Source organism: Antennarius striatus, chromosome 20 (genome assembly GCF_040054535.1).
Source record: "Antennarius striatus isolate MH-2024 chromosome 20, ASM4005453v1, whole genome shotgun sequence".
In the NCBI taxonomy this organism is placed as follows: Eukaryota; Metazoa; Chordata; class Actinopteri; order Lophiiformes; family Antennariidae; genus Antennarius; species Antennarius striatus.
The window spans coordinates 18,542,913-18,568,860 of NC_090795.1; the positions used below are offsets into that span (position 1 = coordinate 18,542,913).

At 48.3% G+C, this 25,948-nt stretch overlaps 1 protein-coding gene and 1 pseudogene across 2 annotated transcripts in view; both read left to right on the forward strand.

Annotated features, from left to right (window-relative positions):
• Positions 1–18,488, forward strand: part of LOC137587759 (kinesin-1 heavy chain-like) — a 24,319-nt gene extending 5,831 nt beyond the window's left edge. Inside the window, exons 7-26 of one of the 2 annotated variants that reach the window (XM_068304371.1) lie at positions 666–753; positions 2,097–2,221; positions 2,346–2,450; positions 2,813–2,958; positions 3,284–3,432; positions 4,736–4,935; positions 6,720–6,788; positions 7,592–7,798; positions 7,884–8,027; positions 8,690–8,878; positions 8,956–9,073; positions 10,313–10,356; positions 10,442–10,551; positions 10,618–10,719; positions 10,807–10,867; positions 14,787–14,858; positions 15,558–15,656; positions 15,808–16,021; positions 18,032–18,137; positions 18,257–18,488. In XM_068304371.1, the coding sequence (XP_068160472.1) occupies positions 666–753; positions 2,097–2,221; positions 2,346–2,450; positions 2,813–2,958; positions 3,284–3,432; positions 4,736–4,935; positions 6,720–6,788; positions 7,592–7,798; positions 7,884–8,027; positions 8,690–8,878; positions 8,956–9,073; positions 10,313–10,356; positions 10,442–10,551; positions 10,618–10,719; positions 10,807–10,867; positions 14,787–14,858; positions 15,558–15,656; positions 15,808–16,021; positions 18,032–18,137; positions 18,257–18,263 (2,355 nt within the window). In that variant the 3' untranslated portion in view covers positions 18,264–18,488. Of the gene's footprint in view, positions 1–665; positions 754–2,096; positions 2,222–2,345; positions 2,451–2,812; positions 2,959–3,283; positions 3,433–4,735; positions 4,936–6,719; positions 6,789–7,591; positions 7,799–7,883; positions 8,028–8,689; positions 8,879–8,955; positions 9,074–10,312; positions 10,363–10,441; positions 10,552–10,617; positions 10,720–10,806; positions 10,868–14,786; positions 14,859–15,557; positions 15,657–15,807; positions 16,022–18,031; positions 18,138–18,256 lie in introns of both variants that reach the window. The other variant, XM_068304370.1, reaches the window with a different exon arrangement.
• Positions 18,489–20,254: 1,766 nt separating this feature from the next.
• LOC137587928 (uncharacterized) lies at positions 20,255–25,706 on the forward strand (annotated as a pseudogene).
• Positions 25,707–25,948: the final 242 nt, after the last annotated feature.

Below are 25,948 nucleotides of genomic sequence, written 5' to 3' on the forward strand. Positions count from 1 at the left end.
GGTAGCATTACAATGCTAACACAGTTAGCATTACAAATGTATGAACATATGAACTAAACAGCTGTGATGTGGACATGACATCACCTACACGACCTTTACCCTCTGTCTTCATGTCATCACAAGAACATTGAAACTAATGGGTGGGGCTTTTTTCCTGGTGATATTTTGGGGGTGTTCTTTCTCTGAAGACATGTGACAGGAAGTGGATTAGAGAGTCAAAGGTCCCAGGCTGGAATCGAACCCTCAACCACCATGGAAGGACGGACTGCCTCATTCATTCATTAGGCGTTAGGTGGGGGAAACTCCGGGCATGACGCCAGTGCACCGCTGAGCCACACTGACACACACACACACACACACACACACACACACACACACACACACACACACACACACACACACACACACACACACACACACACACACACACACACCTACTGTCAATTTGAGACCAATCAGTTAACCTGAAGGTCATGTTTCTGGAGGGGGGAGGAAGCCAGAGAACCCGGAGAGAACCCCCCCAGACACGGGGAGAACACGTAAACTCCACACAGAGCGGGACTCGAACCCAGACCCACCTTGCTGTGCGGCGACAGCGCCACCCTGTTGATCTCCACCAACCTACCAGGACCCCCCCCCCCACTCATGTGACTGTTTGTCTCCAGGGGTGTACCGAACAGTTTGTCTGCAGTCCCGATGAGGTCATGCAAGTCATAGAGGAAGGCAAAAACAACCGGAGCGTGGCTGTCACAAGTGAGTTCACACACTGAGCGCCTTCATTGTGTCTGACTCTCATGGGTTCAACCTCACAGTCTCCTGACTGCAGCGAGCCCCCCCAGCCAGAACTCTGTCTGTAACACCCACAGAAAACAGGCCTGGTCCTCTGGTGTCCTGGTGCCAGCACCGATTCACACGTGAACACGTCTGTGTCCTAAGAACCCTGGCAAACTGGAAGTAATCACAGAATCCTACATTTCCTGCTGTGTAATCGATTACATTTTTTTATTGATCTAATCTAGAGTAGAACCTCGAGATACCAGTTTAATCTGTTCCGTGACTGAAATCCTCAGTCAAACATTTAAAATAACTAAAACCATATTTATCCTCTCCAGTCGTGTAAAACAACAGCCTATAAATTATGAAAAAATAATAATAATTTATCAACCAATGCAGAATTTACCTGTGAATAATTAATGATATATAAGTTACATAAACGATGATAAAGAATGAAAAGAAACACTAAAGTTACCAGAACACACGAGTTACGTCTTTACTCCACCAACGAGAACGAGATCCGGTCTCACTGATGTATCTATCCGCCAACACGTGGTAAAGAACGAGATCCGGTCTCACTGATGTATCCATCCGCCAACACGTGGTAAAGAACGAGATCCGGTCTCACTGATGTATCCATCCGCCAACACGTGGTAAAGAACGAGATCCAGTCTCACTGATGTCGTATCCATCCGCCAACACGTGGTAAAGAACGAGATCCGGTCTCACTGATGTATCCATCCGCCAACACGTGGTAAAGAACGAGATCCGGTCTCACTGATGTCGTATCCATCCGCCAACACGTGGTAAAGAACGAGATCCAGTCTCACTGATGTATCCATCCGCCAACACGTGGTAAAGAGCGAGATGCGGCCTCACTGATAACTTGTATGTGAAGCAGCTCGTCTCTCGAGGTTCTACTTTATTATACTGAGAAATCAAGGAAATAAATAAGACTGGCCACTAAAAGTGTAGATATGTTTAACCAGAGTTAGCCAAACCTTACTTGATAAACCAGCCTTTCAGAACATAACCAGGTCCACATTCTTCTTGGACCATGAAGCTGCTGCTTCTAGTTTGAAGCTCAACCAAAGAAAGATGTTTTGTTTTGGGATGTAGATGCTGGATGATGACTTAGTGCTAAACCAATCACAGGCATTGAAAAACAATGAAAATAAACACATGGGTACTAATTATTACTAACATTATTACAAACTTCTGAGTATTTACAGTTTTATACATAAATGATAGCAGAACAATGCTAACTGTTTGTGTGTGTTTGGGGTGTGTGTGTGTGTTTGGGGTGTGTGTGTGTGTGTCAGACATGAACGAACACAGCTCCAGGAGTCACAGCATCTTCCTCATCAACATCAAGCAGGAGAACACGCAGACCGGACACAAACTGACCGGGAAGCTCTACCTGGTGGACCTGGCAGGCAGCGAGAAGGTGTGTGTGTGTCCAGTCACCGTGGTGTGTGTAGCATCACCATGCTGTTATCACCCATCAGGAGGTGTGTGTGTGTGTGTGTGTGTGTGTGTGTGTGTGTGTGTGTGTGTGTGTGTGTGCTAAGGTGGGTAAAACGGGGGCAGAAGGAGCCGTGCTGGAAGAAGCCAAGATGATCAACAAGTCTCTGTCGTCGCTGGGGATCGTCATCTCGGCTCTGGCAGAGGGTTCGGTGAGATGGGACGGTGTTTGGTTTCCATGGAGACGTTTCCTGTTTGAGACACAGAACGTAGAGACAGATGACATTAGATGACATTAGATGACATTAGATGACATTAGATGACATTAGATGACCTTCTGCCAGTGAAGTAGAAGAACCAGCCCAGCATGAGTGAGGTTGCGTCCTCATGCAGGAAGATGTTTCATTTATTCAGGAAATGTTCAGATGAGTTTGTTCAGGGTAGAATAAAGAAAACTAGGGTTTATAAATACGTTTCAAAAAGACGATTGATCAGCTGTTTCCAACTCAGGACATCATTTAGAAGGTGTACAGATGAAGGTACTCACCTTGTGCTTCTGTGGCGGTGGTCTCAGAGCTTCATCCCGTACAGAGACAGTAAGATGACCAGAATCCTGCAGGACTCCCTGGGGGGGAACTGTCGGACCACCATGGTCATCTGTTGCTCACCCTCCTCCTTCAATGACTCCGAGACCAGGTCCACCCTGCAGTTTGGACAGAGGTACACACACACACACACACACACACACACACACACACACACACACACACACACACACACACACACACACACACACACACACACACACCTGGTTTAAAGCTGGGTGTTTGTGGGTTCGTAGAGGATCACCCATGAAATGGTTCTGTGTTATAAACATATACTGATCATCATGTCAGAAACCAAATTTCTATTTAATGCTAATAATTAAAAATGGAGTTCAGGACACATCATGACAAATGGGTCACAGAACTCCCATAGAATTACTGGGCACACAGTTTCCCTGTTGGACCTGTTTGAACAGCCGGTTGTCTCTCCTGTCTCTCAGGGCAAAGACGGTGAAGAACACGGTGTGTCTGAACGTGGAGCTGACAGCAGAACAGTGGAAGAGCAAATGGGAGAAGGAGAAGGAGAAGAACAAGACTCTGAAGAACACTGTGACCCGGCTGGAGAATGAGATCAACCGCTGGAGGAACGGTGAGGATGCTGCTCAGTGCCCCGTTCAGTGTGATGGTCCACTCAGGAGGACACAGCATCTGGTCCGGAACATGTTCTACAGCACAGAAGGACTGTCTGCTGAAGGATGGGTGTCTTATATAAAGTGGGAAGTCTTCATATACACATAAAGGCAGTCTTTATATATAGATGAGATTTAAAACACTAATGTCCAAGTATCTTCCTCTCGGTTTGAGGAGTCACATGCTGCTCCTGTTTTTGGCCTGAAAGGAATGCATCAAGAAAGAATCCTTTGTTTCCATGTAGCCACAGAGCTAATCAGGGTTGTTTTTCTACAAAGATCCGCAGGATCATTTCTGACTCATGCTAGCATTGAGACATGAGAAAATACTGCATATACTTGTGGAACTGTCAGGGGTTTATTTTTGTAAATCAAGTCATTTTGTTGCTTAATCTTAACCAGTTACTTTATTTATAAAAATGTAAATATTTGTAAATATCTTCTGTAAAAGAAATCACATTTATTTTGATGTACACCTTTTTCTGCAACTTATTATTACTGTAATTATTATTATTGTTGTTACTATTATTACTACTGTTGTTGTTATTACTATTATTATTACTGTTGTTGTTGTTGTTGTTATTATTATTACTATTGGGGTTCCGGGTTCTCCGGCTTCCTCCCACCTCCAGAAACATGTGCTTCAGGTTAATTGGCTGGTCCCAAATGAGTGTGTGTGTGTTAGTCTGTCTGCACGTGGCTCTGCGGTGCTCTGGCGTTGCACCCGGAGTGTTCCCTGCCTCATGCCCCCAGTCAGCTGGGATAGGCTCCAGCAACTCCACGACAGGGGGGGAAGGTCTTGACAATGGATTGACGGATGGAAGGATAATAATAATAGTTTAGTGAGGGGCACAGCAAATTGTCTGTGAGTGGTTGTTTGTCTTTTGTGTGGCCTCACGAGGAAGTGGCGTCTCATCCGGGGTGTACCCCACCTCCAGCAGATTAGAGGCTGCAGGCAAGAGAATTGGGATTGTATGGTCTACAAGAAATCTGATAGGTGGATGGATGGATGATGATGGATGGATGATGATGGATGGATGGTGATGGATGGATGATGATGGATGGATGGATGATGACGATGGATGGATGATGATGATGATGGATGGATGATGATGGATGGATGATGATGATGGATGATGGTGATGGATGGATGGTGATGGATGATGATGATGATGATGGATGATGATGATGGATGGATGGTGATGGATGATGATGGATGGATGGATGATGATGGACTGATGTCCTGTGTGCTGCCCCCTACAGGAGAGAGTGTGCCAGTGGAGGAGCAGTTTGATAAAGAAAAGGCCAAGGCTGAGGTTCTGGCCTTGGACCCCCCCCTCAACAATGATAAGACCCCCACCAAAGTGGCCCTGGGCCCCCCCCCTGGAGCCCCCCTGACAGACGCTGAGAGACAGAAGTACGAGGCAGAGATGGCCAAACTGTACCAGCAGCTGGACGACAAGGTGAGGAGAGACCCGCCGTACAGGTGTGTCCGAGACACGCTGGGACGTCATACAACACGCAACACGCTGGGACGTCATACAACACGCAACACGCTGGGACGTCATACAACACGCAACACGCTGGGACGTCATACAACACGCAACACGCTGGGACGTCATACAACACGCAACACGCTGGGACGTCATACAACACGCAACACGCTGGGACGTCATACAACACGCAACACGCTGGGACGTCATACAACACGCAACACGCTGGGACGTCATACAACACGCAACACGCTGGGACGTCATACAACACGCAACACGCTGGGACGTCATACAACACGCAACACGCTGGGACGTCATACAACACGCAACACGCTGGGACGTCATACAACACGCAACACGCTGGGACGTCATACAACACGCAACACGCTGGGACGTCATACAACACGCAACACGCTGGGACGTCATACAACACGCAACACGCTGGGACGTCATACAACACGCAACACGCTGGGACGTCATACAACACGCAACACGCTGGGACGTCATACAACACGCAACACGCTGGGACGTCATACAACACGCAACACGCTGGGACGTCATACAACACGCAACACGCTGGGACGTCATACAACACGCAACACGCTGGGACGTCATACAACACGCAACACGCTGGGACGTCATACAACACGCAACACGCTGGGACGTCATACAACACGCAACACGCTGGGACGTCATACAACACGCAACACGCTGGGACGTCATACAACACGCAACACGCTGGGACGTCATACGACACGCAACACGCTGGGACGTCATACGACACGCAACACGCTGGGACGTCATACGACACGCAACACGCTGGGACGTCATACGACACGCAACACGCTGGGACGTCATACAACACGCAACACGCTGGGACGTCATACAACACGCAACACGCTGGGACGTCATACAACACGCAACACGCTGGGACGTCATACAACACGCAACACGCTGGGACATCATACAACACGCAACACGCTGGGACGTCATACAACACGCAACACGCTGGGACGTCATACAACACGCAACACGCTGGGACGTCATACAACACACAACACGCTGGGACGTCATACAACACGCAACATGCTGGGACATCATACAACACGCAACACGCTGGGACGTCATACAACACGGCAACATGCTGGGACATCATGCAACACGCAATACACTGGGACCATCATACAACACGGCAACATGCTTTTAATTCTCAGGTCTTAACATGTTTTCAGTGGTTACATTCTGTATGATAATAATGAGTCATTTAAGACGGAAACGGGAACAATTGTAGCCCCTGGATGGGGGCAGAATTCTACCCCCTCTCCATTATCACGTCATTGGTCATCATTATATCAATACATTTGTTCACACAGAAAGAGATGGAGAGGAGCACATGTACACACACACACACACACACACACACACACACACACTCACACACACACACACACACACACACACACACACACACACACACACACACACACACTCACACACACACACACACACACACACACACACACACACACACACACACATAAATTTAATTCTAGTTATGTATTATACAGACACATACTGTATTTATCAGTAATTATATTTATATATTCTTTGTGGAACCAGATTTAATCAGATTCCCGTCTCAACTACGGTCAAATATCTGCTGGTCAGCAGGTGGCGCTGTTGCTCCGACTGTCTCATACATACTGTATATTGATGTAGATGATGCGTTTCTTACTTCCTGTCTTCTTCTTGAGGACGAGGAGATCACCCAGCAGTCTCAGCTGGTGGAGACGCTGAAGGAGCAGCTGTTGGACCAGGGGGAGGTGACTGAGCGTTCCCCTTCATCCCCCTGTCCTGCCGGCCCCATTGCCCCCCCCAGCCACTCCTGTTTGCACTAACCCAGCCTGACACCTGGTAACAGACTAGTAGTCGCCCTGCAAGAGGTCAAACTCTAACCCACCCCCCAGACTGTTTGTAGCTGTACAGGAAGTTCTTTCTCCATCCTGATCCTGATGTTCAGACCTTACATCCCTGTTTCAGACCTTACTCCCTGTTTCAGACCTTACTCCCTGTTTCAGACCTTACTCCCTGTTTCAGACCTTACTCCCTGTTTCAGACCTTACTCCCTGTTTCAGACCTTACTCCCTGTTTCAGACCTTACTCCCTGTTTCAGACCTAACTCCCTGTTTCAGACCTTACTCCCTGTTTCAGACCTTACTCCCTGTTTCAGACCTTACTCCCTGTTTCAGACCTTACTCCCTGTTTCAGACCTTACTCCCTGTTTCAGACCGTACTCCCTGTTTCAGACCGTACTCCCTGTTTCAGACCTTACATCCCTGTTTCAGACCTTACTCCCTGTTTCAGACCTAACTCCCTGTTTCAGACCGTACTCCCTGTTTCAGACCGTACTCCCTGTTTCAGACCGTACTCCCTGTTTCAGACCTTACTCCCTGTTTCAGACCTTACTCCCTGTTTCAGACCTAACTCCCTGTTTCAGACCTAACTCCCTGTTTCAGACCTTACTCCCTGTTTCAGACCTTACTCCATGCTTCAGACCTTACATCCCTGTTTCAGACACTACACCCCCGTTTCAGACATTACCCCCCTGTCCGTTCCTCACCTGTAGCTCTTGACCTCCTCCCGCCTCGATCACGACACCCTGCAAACAGAACTGAACCGGCTGCTGGGGGAAAATGAAGCGTCCAAGGGGGAGGTGAAGGAGGTCCTGCAGGCCCTGGAGGAGCTGGCCGTCAACTACGACCAGAAGACTCAGGAAGTGGAGGACAGAGCCAAAGAGTTTGAGGCGCTCAGCGAGGAGCTGAATGAGAAGTCGGTACTGTGACCCCGAGTCTCTGGCAGTGATGAGTAGACATGATCTCCTGGGGGGTGGGTATCTACTCATGTTCAATCTCCACCAGAGCTCCCTGGCATCCATCGACTCTGAGCTGCAGAAGTTAAAGGAGATGACGAACCACCAGAAGAAGAGGGTCACTGAGATGATGTCATCACTGCTCAAGGACCTGGCAGAGATCGGGATCGCCGTGGGCAACAACGACATTAAGGTGACCGGCCTGGTTTGGTCTAGTTCAGAGTTAATCCTGGGAACAGATGAAGTGAGATTAGATGACACGCTGTCTGGAGGACGGCACTAGTGTTCATTTAAACACAACTCAAACTAGACAAAGAACCTGGAGAAACCTTCACAGCTTCTTGAGAGCTAATTACAGGCCATTCATAGGAACGACTTTAATGCAGGCACTGAGACAAGGACCTGAATGTCTTCAATCAAATCCAATCCTCTCAACAAGATGCTTGTTGGAGGTCAGACCAACATCATCTTCATGAAGCTGTAACACAATGAGCCTGAGGTACATGGTGTCAGAGTGTTCTCCTCTGATCAAGGACAGAAGGTCCTGTCGGCCTCCAGGAAACCATCAGTGTTGTGTTCGAGTACCGTTGGACAACTGTCTCATATCGTATGTGATTCATATTGTGAGCGTGAACAGATAATAATCTGTCCCTTTAGTGGAATCAGTATCCTCACGTTCAGTTGTCCCATATGTTCTGAATGAAGCTGAGTCACTCACGTGTGAATAGTGGTCATTTTTCTCTTCTTGGACTTGGATTTACATTGAAACATTCAGTTATCAGTTAATCCTTGATAAATGCTGGAGACACTAAAGTCACTGAACTGACAACAAACCATGTTTTTCTGACTGGTCAGCAACAAGAGAGCAGCGGCCTCGTCGACGAGGAGTTCACGGTGGCCCGTCTCTACATCAGCAAGATGAAGTCAGAGGTGAAGACGATGGTGAAGCGCAGCAAACTGCTGGAGAGCTCCCAGACAGAGAACGCCCAGAAGATGGAGGCCATGGAGACGGAGGCGGCTGCGTATCAGCTCCGCATCTCCCAGGTAACCGCTACTGGTGTCACCTCTGGGGGGGGGACTTCTTCTGAGCTGTAATCTCTTTGTTTCTCTGCTGTTTCCAGCATGAAGCAAAGATCAGGTCTCTGACAGACAGCCTCCAGAACGTGGAGCAGAAGAAGAGACAGCTGGAGGAGAACGTCGACCTGCTCAATGAGGAGATAGTCCAGATCAAAACCCAAGGTGGGCCCAGAACCCAACACCAGCCCTTCTGCAGAACATTTCAACTGATTTCACCCTGAGTCAAACATCACTCAGGACAGATTAGACTCAAAGCATCACCAACCAAACCTGAACCTATCTGTTATTGATCAGCACAGCCCAGTTTGATCCCATAATAACCAGGTAGTACAAACTGGTGTTTATCTACATTAAATACAGAGGCACTGAATCCAACTCAAAAACACAAAGTATTTAGTAACAGAAACCAACTCCTCCTCAGTGGACGGCGTCACGGTGGCCAGTGGGTGGCGCTGTGGCCGTACAGCAGGGCGGTTCCAGGTTCGAGTCCCACTCGGTGTGGAGTTTACATGTTCTCCCATGTCTGTGTGGGTTCTCTCCGGGTTCTCCGGCTTCCTCCCCCCTCCAGAAACATGCAGCTGGATGAAGTGTTTCCAGGTTACCGGTAGGTCCACCGGATGTTTGTCTCCCGTCGTCTCATCTGTGAAAGACAGGAAACACTGCAGCTCTTCAAGAAGACAGAGACTAAACCTGAAGCTTCTCAACTCTACAAACACTGACTTTGTCTTTGTCAGTCTGTTTGTTACCTGTGTTAATGAATGTTTATGAATCCTGGTCTTAATACTGGTCCTTTGAGGGGCCAGATGTCAAATCATTTAGCCTTAGGTAACTGTGATGTAATGCATTGAATTAAATTTACCCAGTAAACAAACCATTGCTTGGATCAAATCAGGAACAAATCTGGACAACCCAAAGACTGTTTCAATAGGATCTTATTTAAAAGGTTTTTTTTTTAACTCCATCAGTGAAGTTGTCTGTGTAGGTTCTCAGTCATCAGGTCCTGGTTCTCCAAAAGCTGTTGAGTCGATCCACTGGACGCTAAGAAAGTTCTTGAAGACGTTTTGTCTCTCATCCAGTCTCTTCATCAGTGAAGGTTTACTGTCAGTTAAATCCCTGATACATCAATAAAGGAACAAATAAATAGAAACAATGACTGAATACCACTGAGGGGGGGTCTGGGTTAGAGCAGATGTGTTAATAATCATGAACACACACAGGACACAACTCTCCTGTAGCTCCATTTCAAACTTTGCATGAAGTCAGAGGCTGTCAGTGATGCCGTTTACATCTGACTACGACTGTGCGCCACCTGCTGGCCTCTGTGACAAACTGTTTCCACGTCCCTTAATGCCTCCTCGTCAGACACGAGGGCGTGACCTCGTCTGGTTTGTTTCCTTTCAGAGAAAGTCAACGCCACGGAGAACAAGATCCAGTCTGCCAATGAGGTGAAGGTACTGCCCCTCCATTAACCCTTCAGGTGCCCCCCCCCCAGCCGCTGTGGCGACACCAGACGTGTGTTTGTGTGTCCAGGATGCAGTGGAGAAGCAGATCCAGTTCCACAGAGAGTCCCACCAGAGACAGATCAGCAGCCTGAGGGACCAGCTCGACAACAAGGAGAAGTCCATCACCGAGCTGCAGGAGTAAGACCCGCCCCCACCAGCATGCCCCCCCCCCCTGAACCAGTCTGACCCGAGATGTTCCTGCAGTCTGAACCAGAAGATCATGCTGGAGCAGGACCGGCTGAGGGTGGAGCACGACAAGCTGAAGGCTGTGGACCAGGAGAAGAGCCGCCAGCTGCAGGAGCTGATGTAAAGTCCCTGCTTAGAGTGTGTGTTCACACACACACTGGTAACGTCTGACCCAGTGTGTGTGTGTGTGTGTGTGTGTGTATGCAGGATGCAGCAGGACCGGCAGGAGCAGGCCAGACAGGACCTGAAGGGGCTGGAGGAGACTGTGGTCAGTTACCTTCAGCTGCAGAAGAGACTGAAGTCTGACTGGAAATGTTTCACATTGATGCTGAAAATATTCAAACCTGAAAGGTGTCCGTTTAACGTGAGAGAACTTCCTGTCCCACTGATTACCTGCTGTTTTATTGGTTAAACATGATGCAGAGGTGAGTCTGGACCCAAGGAAGAACTGATGACATGTTTAGGTTCTGAGACACATTTTAAACTTTTTTCAAACCTGTAGATGTAAAATTACTTGGTGTTGATAACTCAAAGTATGGATGATTGATTTTCATTAACTGTACTGAGTATTAGTCCACTCTATCACACAGGTCAGTAGTTGCAGGTATATACGTACTGTATATAGTATGTACAGGCCCATAGCGCACGCACACACACACACACACACACACACACACACACACACACACGCACGCAAACACGGCCTGTGGGTGAGGGGGAGGTAGGGCAGCGGGCAGCTCCTTCTTGCCCCAGTGACCAGCTTATACAAAGGACAGTGCCTTGCTCAAGGGCACCTCGGCAGTGCTAGGAAGGTGAGCTGACACCTGCCACTGTCAGCTCACACTCGGGCCTTGAACCCCCAACCCTCCGGTCCCCAGCTTAGACATACTGGACTGAAGTACTGCCACCCTAAATATGCCCTGCTGGGATTTGAACCCAGGACCTCCTGTTTACCCGACAGGCGCTCATCAAAGCAGGAATTTAACAGAGTTGTGGGTGATGGTTGACTGGAATGTGTTTTCTGAACAAATACTATTAGTAATCAGATCAATAATTGTTTTCTCTGATATACATTTTCCTGACAAATTTTTACAGTAACTAGTAATGAAACGTAACTGAAGTACATTTTACTCAATTATATTTCCATTTCTCTCCATTCATGTTTTTTTGAAACCATTTGTAATTGAACATTGTGACAAAAGGCTGATTTTGATTTTTTTGTGAATTCATCATCAAGTATTAGAACAAGTGTCAATGAAAAAAAATCCTGGGAGCTTCTGTCGTCTCTTGACCTGAAGAATGTTTCCTGATGCTCCAGTGTTGGTGGTGATGGTGTTGGTGGTGATGGTGTTAATGGTGGTGGTGATGGTGTTAATGGTGGTGGTGATGGTGTTAATGGTGATGGTGTTGGTGGTGATGGTGTTAATGGTGGTGGTGATGGTGTTGATGGTGTTGGTGTTAATGGTGATGGTGTTGGTGGTGATGGTGTTGGTGGTGATGGCATTAATGGTGATGGTGTTGGTGGTGATGGTGTTGGTGGTGATGGTGTTAAAGATGATGTTGTTAATGGTGGTGGTGATTGTGTTAATGGTGATGGTGTTGGTGGTGATGGTGTTAATGGTGGTGGTGATGGTGTTGGTGGTGATGGTGTTGGTGGTGATGGTGTTAATGGTGGTGGTGATGGTGTTGATGGTGTTGGTGGTGTTGGTGGTGATGGTGTTGGTGGTGATGGTGTTAATGGTGGTGGTGATGATGTTGATGGTGTTGGTGGTGATGGTGTTGGTGGTGATGGTGTTAATAGTGATGGTGGTGATGGTGTTAATGGTGATGGTGTTGGTGGTGATGGCGTTAATGGTGATGGTGTTGGTGGTGATGGTGTTGGTGGGGTTGGTGGTTATGGTGTTAATGATGATGGTGTTAATGGTGGTCGTGTTAATGGTGGTGGTGATGGTGTTAATGGTGATGGTGTTGATGGTGTTAATGGTGATGGTGTTGGTGGTGATGGTGTTAATGGTGATGTGTTGGTGGTAATGGTGTTAATGGTGGGGTGGGTATGTTGGTGTTGGTGGTGATGGTGTTGGTGGTTAAATCGTGATGGTGTTGGTGGTGATGGTGTTGGTGGTGATGGTGTTGGTGGTGATGGCGTTGGTGGTGATGGTGTTGGTGGTAATGGCGTTGGTGGTGATGGTGTTAATGGTGATGGTGTTGGTGTTAATAGTGATGTGTTAATTGTGATGGTGTTAATGGTGATGTGTTTGTGGTGATGGTGATGGTGTTAATGGTGATGGTGTTAATGGTGATGTGTTAATAGTGGTGTGTCGGTGGTGATGGTGTTAATGGTGATGTGTTGGTGGTGATGGTGTTGATGGTGATGGTGTTAATAGTGATGTGTTGGTGGTGATGGTGATGGTGTTAATAGTGATGTGTTGGTGGTGATGGTGTTAATGGTGATGTGTTTGTGTTAATGGTGATGTGTTGGTGGTGATGGTGTTGGTGGTGATGGTGTTAATAGTGATGTGTCGGTGGTGATGGTGTTAATGGTGATGTGTTGGTGGTGATGGTGGTGATGGTGTTAATGGTGATGGCGTTAATGATGGTGTTGGTGGTGATGGCGTTAATGGTGATGGTGTTGGTGGTGATGGTGTTGGTGGTGATGGTGGTTATGGTGTTAATGATGATGGTGTTAATGGTGGTGGTGTTAATGGTGGTGGTGATGGTGTTAATGGTGATGGTGTTGGTGGTGATGGTGTTAATGGTGATGGTGTTGGTGGTGATGGTGTTAATGGTGATGTGTTGGTGGTAATGGTGTTAATGGTGGGGTGGGAATGGTGGTGTTGGTGGTGTTGGTGGTTAAATCGTGATGGTATTGGTGGTGATGGTGTTGGTGGTGATGGCGTTGGTGGTGATGGTGTTGGTGGTAATGGCGTTGGTGGTGATGGTGTTAATGGTGATGGTTTTGGTGGTGATGGTGGGAATGGTGATGGTTTTGGTGGTGATAGTGTTAATGGTGATGTGTTGGTGGTGGTGGTGTTGGTGTTGATGGTGTTAATAGTGATGTGTTGGTGGTGATGGCGTTGGTGGTGATGGTGTTAATAGTGATGTGTCGGTGGTGATGGTGTTAATGGTGACGTGTTGGTGGTGATGGTGGTGATGGTGTTAATGGTGATGGCGTTAATGGTGATGGTGTTGGTGGTGATGGTGTTGGTGGTGATGGTGTTAATGGTGATGTGTTGGTGGTGATGGTGTTTGTGATGATGGTGATGGTGTTAATGGTGATGTGTTTGTGGTGATGGTGTTAATGGTGATGTGTTTGTGGTGATGGGGTTTGTGATGATGGTGATGGTGTTAATGGTGATGTGTTGGTGGTGATGGTGTTACTGGTGATGTGTTGGTGGTGATGGTGTTGGTGGTGATGGTGTTAATAGTGATGTGTTTGTGGTGATGGTGTTTGTGATGATGGTGATGGTGTTAATGGTGATGTGTTGGTGGTGATGGTGTTAATGGTGATGTGTTGGTGGTGATGGTGTTGGTGGTGATGGTGTTAATGGTGATGTGTTGGCGGTGATGGTATTTGTGATGATGGTGATGGTGTTAATGGTGATGTGTTGGTGGTAATGGTGTTGGTGGTGATGGTGTTAATGGTGATGTGTTGGTGGTGACGGTGATGGTGTTAATGGTGATGGTGATGGTGTTAATGTTGATGTGTTGGTGGTGATGGTGTTGGTGGTGATTGTGATGTGTTGGTGGTGATGGTGTTGGTGGTGATGGTGGTGATGGTGTTAATAGTGATGTGTCGGTGGTGATAGTGATGGTGTTAATAGTGATGTGTTGGTGGTGATGGTGATGGTGGTGATGGTGTTAACAGTGATGTGTTGGTGGTGATGATGTTAATAGTGATGTGTTTGGTGGTGATGGTGTTGGTGGTGATGGTGTTATTGGTGATGTGTTGGTGGTGATTGTAATGGTGTTAATAGTGATGTGTTGGTGGTGATGGTGATGGTGGTGATGGTGTTAACAGTGATGTGTTGGTGGTGATGATGTTAATAGTGATGTGTTTGGTGGTGATGGTGTTGGTGGTGATGGTGTTATTGGTGATGTGTCGTTGGTGATGGTGTTGGTGGTGATGGTGTTAATAGTGATGTGTTGGTGGTGATGGTGTTAATGGTGACGGTGTTGTCTCCACACAGACCCGGGAGCTCCAGACACTCCACAACCTCAGGAGGCTGTTTGTCCAGGACCTGATCAGTCGGGTCAAGAAGGTAGGAGGCCTCATCAGTTTGTCTGAGTTCACCTTCAGGTGTTCCTGGAGGTGAACAGCAGCTTCCTTCAGGCTGCGTTCCATTTTTTTTTCACCATGATGAAATGTTTATGACTGCAGGGATCACAACATAAAGTCTACTTACTGCAGACTGTGCATCTGCAGTAAGTAGACTTCTGATCCTTCAGAGGTCTGCCCTGGGCTCCTGCCCCCCAGCACAGGGGCAAAGCAGCTCTCCTGTAGAGCTGTGGGTTTGGACCCACAAACCTGCTGCTTATCTCTTCTCATTTAGCCAAACATGAATGCATTGATCCCACAGGTTCAGGTTCTAGATTTCAGTCTTAGAGGTGAATCCATGATCGACTGCAGGAATGAGATGTGGGTTAGGGTTAAGGGTTAGGGGTTAGAGGCTTAGGTTTAGGGGTTAGATTTAGGGTTAGGGTTAAGGTTGGGTTCAGAGTTAGGGTTATGGGTTAGGGTAAGGGTTAAGGGTTAGATTTATGGTTGGGGTTAGGGCTTAGGGTAAGGGTTAGGGGTTAGAGGTAGGGTTAGGTTTAGGGTCAGGGTTAGGTTTAGGGTTAGGTTTAGGGTTAGGGTCAGGGTTAGGGCTAGGGGTTATGGTCATGTTTAGGGTCAGGGTTAGGGCTAGGGGTCAGGGTTAGGGTCATCGATGGATCAGGTGACGTGTTTCTGTGTGCAGAAGGGTCAGATGGACTCAGACAAGAGCATCGCTGCCCAGAAACAAAAGATCTGCTTCCTGGAGGACAACCTGGAGCAGCTCAGCCGAGCACACAAGCAGGTACACACACACACACACACACACACACACACACACACACACACACACACACACACACACACACACACACACACACACACACATCCTTTCAGTTCTTTCTCTCCTCTGCCTCCACCCCCCCTCCCGGTGTCATCTGCCCCCCCACCCACAGCTCCGTGAGGATAACGCCAAACTCCGCGGTGAGATTCCTAAGATGGAGAAGCGCCTTCAGGCGACGGCGGAGCGGGTCAGAGCGCTGGAGGCGGCCCTGAAGGAAGCTAAAGAGAACGCGGCCCGAGACCGAGACCGTCACCAGCAGGAGATGGAACGCATCAAGGACACCGTCAAGCCCAAGAACATGGGCCGCAGGATGTCGGCTCAGATCGGTGGGTGGACACACACACACACACACACACACACACACACACAGACACACACACACACACAGACACACACACATACACACACACACACACACACACACACAGTCAGACATACACACTCACACACACACACACTGTCAGACATACACACACACAGACACACACACATACACACACACACACACACACACTGTCAGACATACACACTCACACACACACACACACACACACACACACACACAGACACAGACACACACACACACAGTCAGACATACACACTCACACACACACACTCTGTCAGACATACACACACACACACACACACACACACACACACTGTCAGACACACACACATACACACACACACACACACACACACAGTCAGACATACACACTCACACACACACACACTGTCAGACATACACACACACAGACACACACACAGACACACACACATACACACATACACACACACACACACACACACACACACACAGACACAGACACACACACACACAGTCAGACATACACACTCACACACACACACTCTGTCAGACATACACACACACACACACACACACACACACACACTGTCAGACACACACACATACACACACACACACACACACACACAGTCAGACATACACACTCACACACACACACACTGTCAGACATACACACACACAGACACACACACAGACACACACACATACACACACACACACACACACACACTGTCAGACACTGTAAGATAAGCTAAAATTTAAATGAAGTATATGTGTGTTTCTAAAGTGTCATAATCTACCTTAGAAGTGCTGCACCCAATGTACTGACAAACACATCCTGTTCCAGTTAATCCCCTACTGCAGACAGCTACAACCTTGATGACGATTAGAATGTTCCAACATAGATAACCACAGGTTAACTCCCAACATGTAGAAAAACGTCAACCTTGTGTGTGATCTAAACTGTTACGACGCCTGCGCGCGTCTTCATCTAACCCTGCTCTATCCATTGTTTAATAAAAGAAAGCAGCCGGGTGGGACAGAGTCAGAGTCTACTTTGATTTGCACCAAGTCAGGTGCATCTCTTCTGTGTCTCTCCCTGCTGCAGCTGGTAAAACTTTAAAACCTCTCTGGGGGCCTTTGTCTGATGACCTGGTCTAGTTTAGAACAGTTTGTGAGTGAGTGTTCGAGATTTAGACCCAACAGACACACACACACACACACACACACACACACACACACACACACACACACACACACACACACACACACACACACACACACACACACACACACACACACACATACACACACTCACACACACACACACACACACACACTCACACACACACACTCACACTCACACACACACACACACACACACACACACACACACACACACACACACACACACACTTTGTAATCTTCAGTTCTCCTGTGTAGGTGAGCTCCATTACAGATTAGTTTAGAAAAGAAAGGAGTGCTAACGGCTGACCGAACTGTTTAGAAGTGATCTTCACAGAGGAAACTTAGGTTTTATATTATTTTGATCACAACATGTTATAAAATCTTGAAAAAGCTCCTCAACACCCCGAGCCTGGTTTTGGATGGGTCTATCTCCTGGAGAAATATCTGACGTGGGCTCAGACCCATTCTGATTTCCACTTCAAATAACCTCCAGAAGTGATGAAGCAGGTCCTCCTGGAAGCACCACCAGTGGATGTTATGGTGTGTGTGTGTGTGTGTGTGTGTGTGTTGGGGGGGGGGCATTCATTACATCATTAATGGGATGTAAGAAAATAATTTAGATTTTTTAAATGAATGTTCTTTAAATGAATCTTTCACTTTCTAGTTCATTTTGTCGTTCCTGTTTGAAATTAGTCACGAAGGAGACACAACATTTACGTGTGTGTGTGTGTGTGTGTGTGTGTGTGTGTGTGTGTGTGTGTGTGTGTGTGTGTGTGTGTGTGTGTGTGTGTGTGTGTGTGTGTGTGTGTGTTCATTCCAGCTAAGCCCATCAGACCAGGCCAGCTTCCAGGAGGCTCCCCGGCCCTCAGGGCCAAGTTCGTGAGCCACGGCCAGGCGGGCGGCGTGAGAGAAGGATACGACAGCAGGTTGGAGGAAACAGACGTCACACAGAGACGTTTAGGAACGATTCTGTGTGACGTTTGTCAGCAAAGCAGTGACATGACAGAAAATACAATGAATGATCTGCTGTGGTCTTCCCTTTCAGCTCCTGAGGGGGGCGCTGTCTCACCGGATCAGAATCCCAGACCCGGAGATGTTTTTGTGTCTCTGGCTCCATTCCCCGTCATCAGACTGTATGTTATACTGTATATAAGGACGGCGTCTACTGAGTAACAGCTCCACACGATCAGCGCGTGATGAAACGTTCTGATTTAAAAATGAGCCAAAACACTAAAAACCCTGAAATGAAATAAAACACAACAATTAAAGAACAATCTGAAAACACATCAGCTGTCCTGAGTTCTACTGTTTTATAATGTGGAGCTCAGCGTTACCCTCAGGTAACACCTGAGGGTAACACTGAGGGTAACACTGAGGGTAACACTGAGGGTAACACTGAGGGTAACACTGAGGGTAACACTGAGGGTAACACTGAGGGTAACACCTGAGGGTAACACTGAGGGTAACACTGAGGGTAACACTGAGGGTAACACCTGAGGGTAACACTGAGGGTAACACTGAGGGTAACACTGAGGGTAACACCTGAGGGTAACACTGAGGGTAACACTGAGGGTAACACCTGAGGGTAACACTGAGGGTAACACTGAGGGTAACACTGAGGGTGACACTGAGGGTAACACTGAGGGTAACACTGAGGGTAACACTGAGGGTAACACTGAGGGTAACACTGAGGGTGACACTGAGGGTAACACCTGAGGGTAACACTGAGGGTAACACTGAGGGTAACACTGAGGGTAACACTGAGGGTGACACTGAGGGTAACACTGAGGGTAACACTGAGGGTAACACTAAGGGTGACACTGAGGGTAACACTGAGGGTAACACTGAGGGTGACACTGAGGGTAACACTGAGGGTAACACTGAGGGTGACACTGAGGGTGACACTGAGGGTAACACTGAGGGTAACACTGAGGGTGACACTGAGGGTAAGGAGGAGGAGCTCAGATCTCCTGTGTTGAAGCTGACCTTTACCCTCCAGCGTTCTGCTCCTTCTCCTTTTCCCTGACCAACAATCCTGATTTCTGCTCTGGAGTGACGTGTTTTTCTGTGTGGATTTGAAGTTAAAGCTTCTGAAGGAGTTTAATTTAAAACTTGTGAATCAATCAGTTGTTTGGTGGAACTGCAGACTTTTCAAATTTTCATCCAATGCTTCCATTGGAAACACTTTCTGAGGACTTCATGTTGAAGTCAGGATTTTCTCATTTTCCTCCTGAAACAGTGCGCCTTATTTAGAAACACTAGTTCTTCACTTATTTTCCTGTCAAGAGAGAATTGGAATAATTTCAGTTATTTTTGTCACTTAGAGAGCGTATTGATTTAATATTAAAAGCCTCCAATCACCTCCAGCTGCACTGGCGACTTTAAAAGGATGATTTAGATGGATAAAAAAATCCTGATAAACACATAATCAAATTAATAATAATAATAATCCTTTATCGTCCCACAGTGGGGAAATTTGTGCGATCGTGGCAGCGGGGTGGGGGGGTACATAAATACTTAAATAATATACATACATATTAACATACGCAACATATGAAATATGCATATTCACATATTGTAAACATATTAACACATGTCCAGAGGAGAGATAGTGAATATATTGGTAGAAGGATGCTGAGTTTTGAACTGCCAGGCAGGAGGCCTAGAGGAAGACCAAAGAGGAGGTTTATGGATGTAGTGAAAGAGGACATAAAGGTAGTTGGTGTGAGAGAAGAGGATGAGAAGACAGGGTTAGATGGAGGAAATTGATTCGCTGTGGCGACCCCTGAAGGGAAAAGCCCAAAGGACAAGAAGAAGAAGAAGAGTAAACATATTAACATATATCATATTATCAAAAATTTACAGTTACTTCAATCAATAAAAAAACAAAACATTAAAACACTGAATTAATGCATTTTAACATCACATTGTTATTCAATCATGAGTCAAGACAGATAAATGAGTGGTGTGTTACAAAAACGAGAGCGTGAGGCAGGTCCACTTCACCATCGAGGCACTGAAGACCAAGGCTGACCAGCTCCTCATGAAACTCACGTCAGTTTTGCCACCCAGGATCCTACAAGAGGTCCAAAAGTCTGTTGAGACAGCCTAAACGGCTCAACACTCGAAGAGCAAGGAAAGGCAAAGTTTCAAAGCCTCCAATCTCGGAAAAATACAAGGCCAGAAGAACTCAGCTGGAGGCAGAAACCACTGGGTACATCTACAGAAAATGCACAAGACAGATGGGTGAGGAATCTATCAGACAGAGAACTCACCCAACCAGAAAAGGACGTCCTCACCAAAGGACTGAACTTCGCCATCACCCCACAGCATGTACTGGTAGTGGACCCCATTACTGCTACGGAATCAGCAATCAAAAAGAACAACCTTTCCGCAGCAGAAGCAGAGGAGCTAAGGCTAAAGGTAACAGCAGCCCTTTCTGAAGCTAAGGTTCCCCCTTCCAACCTCTCCACCCAGGAATGGAAGGCAGTGACGGTGCTGAGTAAGGGCCATAACATCACCATCCTTCCAGCAGACAAAGGAAGATGCACGGTAATCCTCAACACGACAGATTACCACAGCAAGATTATGTCCCTACTCAGCTGCAGCATGACCTATGAGACCCTGAAGCGCGACCCAACCAGCAGCTACAAAAAGAAGGTTGTGGACTGCCTTCAGGAGCTACAGAAGGAGGAAACTTTAAACCACCTGCTCTACTTCCACCTGTACCCTGGGGAGGCTATCCCATGCATATATGGCCTCCCCAAAATCAATAAAGAAGGAGCCCCCCTCAGACCCATCGTCAGCAGCATCAACTCTGTCACTTACAACATTGCCAAACATGTTGCATCTTGGCCCCACTAGTGGGTAACAACCCCTATCATATACAGAACTCCATGGACTTTGTGGAAAAGGAGAGAGGACTGAGACTGGATACAGATGAGACCATGGTATCCTACGACGTCACCTCCCTGTTCACATGTGTCCCCACAACGGAGGCTGTGGAAGCGGTGAGACAACGGCTTTCACAGGACACCACCCTCAGCGACAGGACAAACCTCAACCCCGACCAGATCTGTCAACTTTTGGACCTCTGCCTCAACACAACCTACTTCCAGTACAGAGGGAACTTCTATAGGCAGAAACACGGATGTCGCATGGGCGCGCCGGTATCTCCTATCGTGGACAATTTGTACAGAGGTGGAACACAAGGCCCTGACCTCGTTCAACGGAACACCACCAAGCCACTGGTTCCGGTATGTGGACGACACCTGGGTTAAGGTAAAAATCCACAAGGTGAAACCTTCCACCAAACACATCAACTCGGTGGACAGCAACATCAAGTTCACCAGAGAGGATGTAAAGGACAACAGTTTATCCCTTTTTGGATTGTGAGGTCGGCATAAAAGATGACAGAAGTCTGAATGTAGGGGTATATAGGAAACCAACACACACGGACCAGTACCTGCTTTTTGACTCTCACCACCCACTGGAGCACAAGCTGGGCGTCATCAGGACCCTGCAGGACAGGGCTGATAGGCTACCAACCAGTGCCCAAGACCAGGTGAAAGAACACCAACACCTGAAAGGGGCACTGAAAACCTGTGGATATGAGCGAGTTTGTTATGCATAATTTTGCGTTTTTTTCCGTGTTTCTGCGTGTATTTTTTTAACGTAAATTTAGATAATGTATAGTAATATGCTGGTGTACTCCAGGGAGGAGTTGATGTCTCTGAGGGTCAAAGGAGACCCAGCAACACGCGATCTCATCCCTGCTGAGCTCCGACGGAGATATCGCGGATGCCAAGCGGGTCGCGTTGAAAGGACTAGACTAACGGCTAGAGCCGCTAACCGGAGGAGAGTCAAGCCCTCCGTCCCCTCCGTCATCATGGGGAACGTGAACTCGCTACCAAACAAGTTGGACAAACTGACGGCGCTGTGCAGGACTGATCATCGCTACCGGGAGACCAGCTTGTTGGTGTTCTCAGAGACATGGCTAACTGGCGACGTGCCAGACTCTAACGTCGGACTAACTGGCTTCTCTTCCGTACGAGCGGACCGGGACACGAACACCGCCAGTAAGAAGAAAGGAGGTGGATTAATCCTCTATACCAACGATAGATGGTGCCATCCGGGACATGTGACGGTGAAATTGACGCTGTGCAACCGCGATCTGGAGCTAACAGCTGTTAGCATCAGACCCTACTATCTGGCGCGTGAATTCTCACATGTCATTCTCCTCGCCGTCTACATCCCTCCACGGGCGGACCCTGAGGCGGCACGAGAGACCATCTGTGGGACCACCTCTGCTCTTCGGACCCGGCACCCGGAGGCGCTCGTCATCATCACCGGTGACTTTAATCACGTCACCTTGGACTCATCTCTCCCCAGAATGGTCCAGTGTGTAGACTGCCCCACACGGAAGAACAGAACCATCGATCTGTTCTACACTAATGCTAAGGAGGCATACACTGCCACCCCCCTCCCTCCACTAGGTAAATCAGACCACAACCTAGTGTACCTACAGCCCACCTACATTCCACTGGTCAAACGGCTGCCAGCAACAACACGGCAGGTCAGGAGGTGGTCCCCGGAAGCAGAGGAGATGCTGAGGGACTGCTTCCAGACCACCGACTGGGATGTCATTGTGGGCTCACATGGGGAGGACATTGAGGGGGCAGCTCAGTGTTTTACAGACTACATGAACTTCTGTGTGGACTCCGTGGCCCCTGTCAGGACAATCAGGTGTTACCCCAACAACAAACCATGGGTAACCAAGGAAGTCAAGGCTGTCCTGAACAGGAAGAAGCGGGCGTTCAGGAGCAAGAACGAGGAGGAGATGAGGAAGGCCCAGCAGGAAGTGAGACTCTGCCTGAGGGATGAGAACCATCACCGGACACGGGAAAGGGCGCAGCACTGTGGAGGGGAATATTGAACGAGCGAATGAACTAAACAGCTTTTTCAATTGGTTCAGCTCCCCCACCACTCCCAGCTCCTCGTCCCAGGCCTCTTCCGGTCCTGCAAACCGCTCCACTTATGCTGCCTCCTCCTGTGCTTCCTCTCCTTCCACCCCTGCCACTTCTCCCGAGCCCACTCCAAGAACTGCGAAGCTCAACGGCCCCACCTCAACCACTGGACTTCCAACCTCGCCACAACCTCCTGCTCCCACCACGATGGAGACCGTCATCACTGCAGACCTGGTGATGACAACGCTGAGGAGGCTCCGTCCCTACAAGGCGACTGGACCAGATAAGGTCTCCCCAAGACTCCTCCGAGCCTGTGCTTCGGAACTAGGGGACCCCCTGCAACAATTGTTCAACCTCAGTCTGCGACTGGGGAGGGTCCTGTCACTGTGGAAGACCTCCTGCATTGTCCCTGTACCCAAGAAAGGACGCCCTACTGAGCTCAACGACCACCGACCGGTCGCTCTTACCTCCCACGTAATGAAGACCCTAGAGCGACTGGTCCTGGAGCTCATGCGTCCACAGGTGCAGGGTGCTATGGACCCTCTCCAGTTCGCCTATCAGGCCAAGGTTGGGGTTGACGACACTGTCTTGTACCTCCTCCACCGCATACTCTCCTACCTGGATACCGGGGGCTGTGCCGTCAGGGTGCTCTTCTTTGACTTTTCGAGCGCCTTCAACACCATCCAGCCCCTGCAGGATAAACTGACCTCCATGGCTGTGGACCCCTACCCCGTGAGCTGGATTACGGACTACCTAACGGACAGACCCCAGTACGTCCGTATGGGGGACTGTTTGTCTTCTATGGTGACCAGCAGCACGGGGGCGCCACAGGGGACCGTGCTCTCCCCCATTCTTTTCACCCTCTACACATCACACTTCAAGCACAACTCGGATACATGCCACATACAGAAGTACTCCGATGACACTGCGATAGTGGCATGTATCCAGGAGGGTGATGAGGGGGGGTACAGGGCATTGGTGGCTGACTTCGTGGAGTGGTGCCAACAGAACCAGCTCCAGCTCAACGTCTCCAAGACAAAGGAGATGGTTCTGGATTTCCGGCGGGCACCTCCCTCTCCACAGCCAGTGATCATGGAGTGCAGTGAGGTGGGGGTGGTAGGAAACTATCAGTACCTGGGACTGCAGCTAGACAGCAGACTGGACTGGTCACTCAACTGGGACTGTGTGTACAAGAAGGGGCAGAGCAGGATGTACTTCCTGAGGAGGCTGGCCTCCTTCAACATCTGTCCTAAGCTCCTTCTCATGTTCTATCAGTCCGTAGTCTCCAGTGTGCTGTCATACGCCATTGTGTGTTGGGGTGGGGGGGCCAGGAAAAGAGATATGGACCGTCTGAACAGACTCATCCGCAGAGCGGCTCAGTGGTTGGTCTGAGCCTGGACTCTGTGGAGACGCTTCTGGAGAGCAGGACCATGTCTAAAATTAAGGCCATCATGAACACCAGCCCCCCCCCCCCCCTCACACCACCTTCTCCCAGCAGAGGAGCACCTTCAGCGACAGACTGCTGTCACACAGCGCCTCCACAGAGAGGCTGAGGTCCTCCTTCGTGCCCCGTGCCATCAGGGGGTACAATGACTCTCTCAGGAGGAGCGGGGGGTAGGTGGCGAGGTCAGCACGGGGTTAAATGGATTTAATTTAATTTTAAACTGCTTTATTTATATATGTATATATATATATATATATATATATATATATATATATATATATATATATATATATATATAATTTTTTTAATTTTTATACTGTTTTATACTGTTATCTATACTGTTATGTAATGCCTGAGCAGTGGATATATATACTATGTCCTCCGGGATTATAAAGTACCTACCTACCTACCTACCTACCTACCTACCTACCTACCTACCTACCTACCTACCTACCTACCTACCTACCTACCTACCTACCTACCTACCTACCTACCTACCTACCTACCTACCTACCTACCTACCTACCTACCTACCTACCTATCCTGACTGGACCTTCGTGAAAGCTCACACAAGATCCAGAAAGGAGAACAACCCAGTGAGGATGGAAGAGAGCAAACAATGGTTTAGTGATCCGTTTGTGTCTGGAGTGTCTGAAAAGCTGAGGAGGATCTTCAACAAACACCAGGTTCCTGTGTATTTTAAGCCGGGAAACACCCTCCGACAAAGACTGGTCCACCCAAAAGACCCCCCACCACACAGTCAGAAGACCAATCTGGTGTAAGCAGTTAAATCTAGCGAGGAATGCTCAGACGTCTACATGGGGGAAACCAAACAACCACTACACAGGAACATGGCTCAACACAGAAGAGCCAACACATCAGGACAGGACTCAGCAGTCTGCCCCCCCTCAAGGAAGAGGGACACTCACTTCAGGACACAGATGTTCAGATCCTGGACAGGGAAGATAAATGGTTTGAGAGAGGAGTGAAAGAGGCCATCCACGTCAGAATGGAGAAGCCATCTCTGAACGGGGGGGGGGGGTCTGTGACATCACCTTTCTCCCATTTACAATCAGGTCCTTTGAAAACTCCCAAAAAGATTGTCTCAGATTGACCCAGGTGAGGTGTCTCATGATAATGACCCTCATTAGCATACAAAGGTGACCCCTTTTGACACCCCCACCAACAATCGTTGAGCCAGACGGGTCGTTGGAATGTGAAAAGCTCTGACCACACCCCACAGGGGTAATAACCTGACCACACCCCACAGGGTTAATAATATGACCACACCCCACAGGGGTAATAAACTGACCACACCCCACAGGGT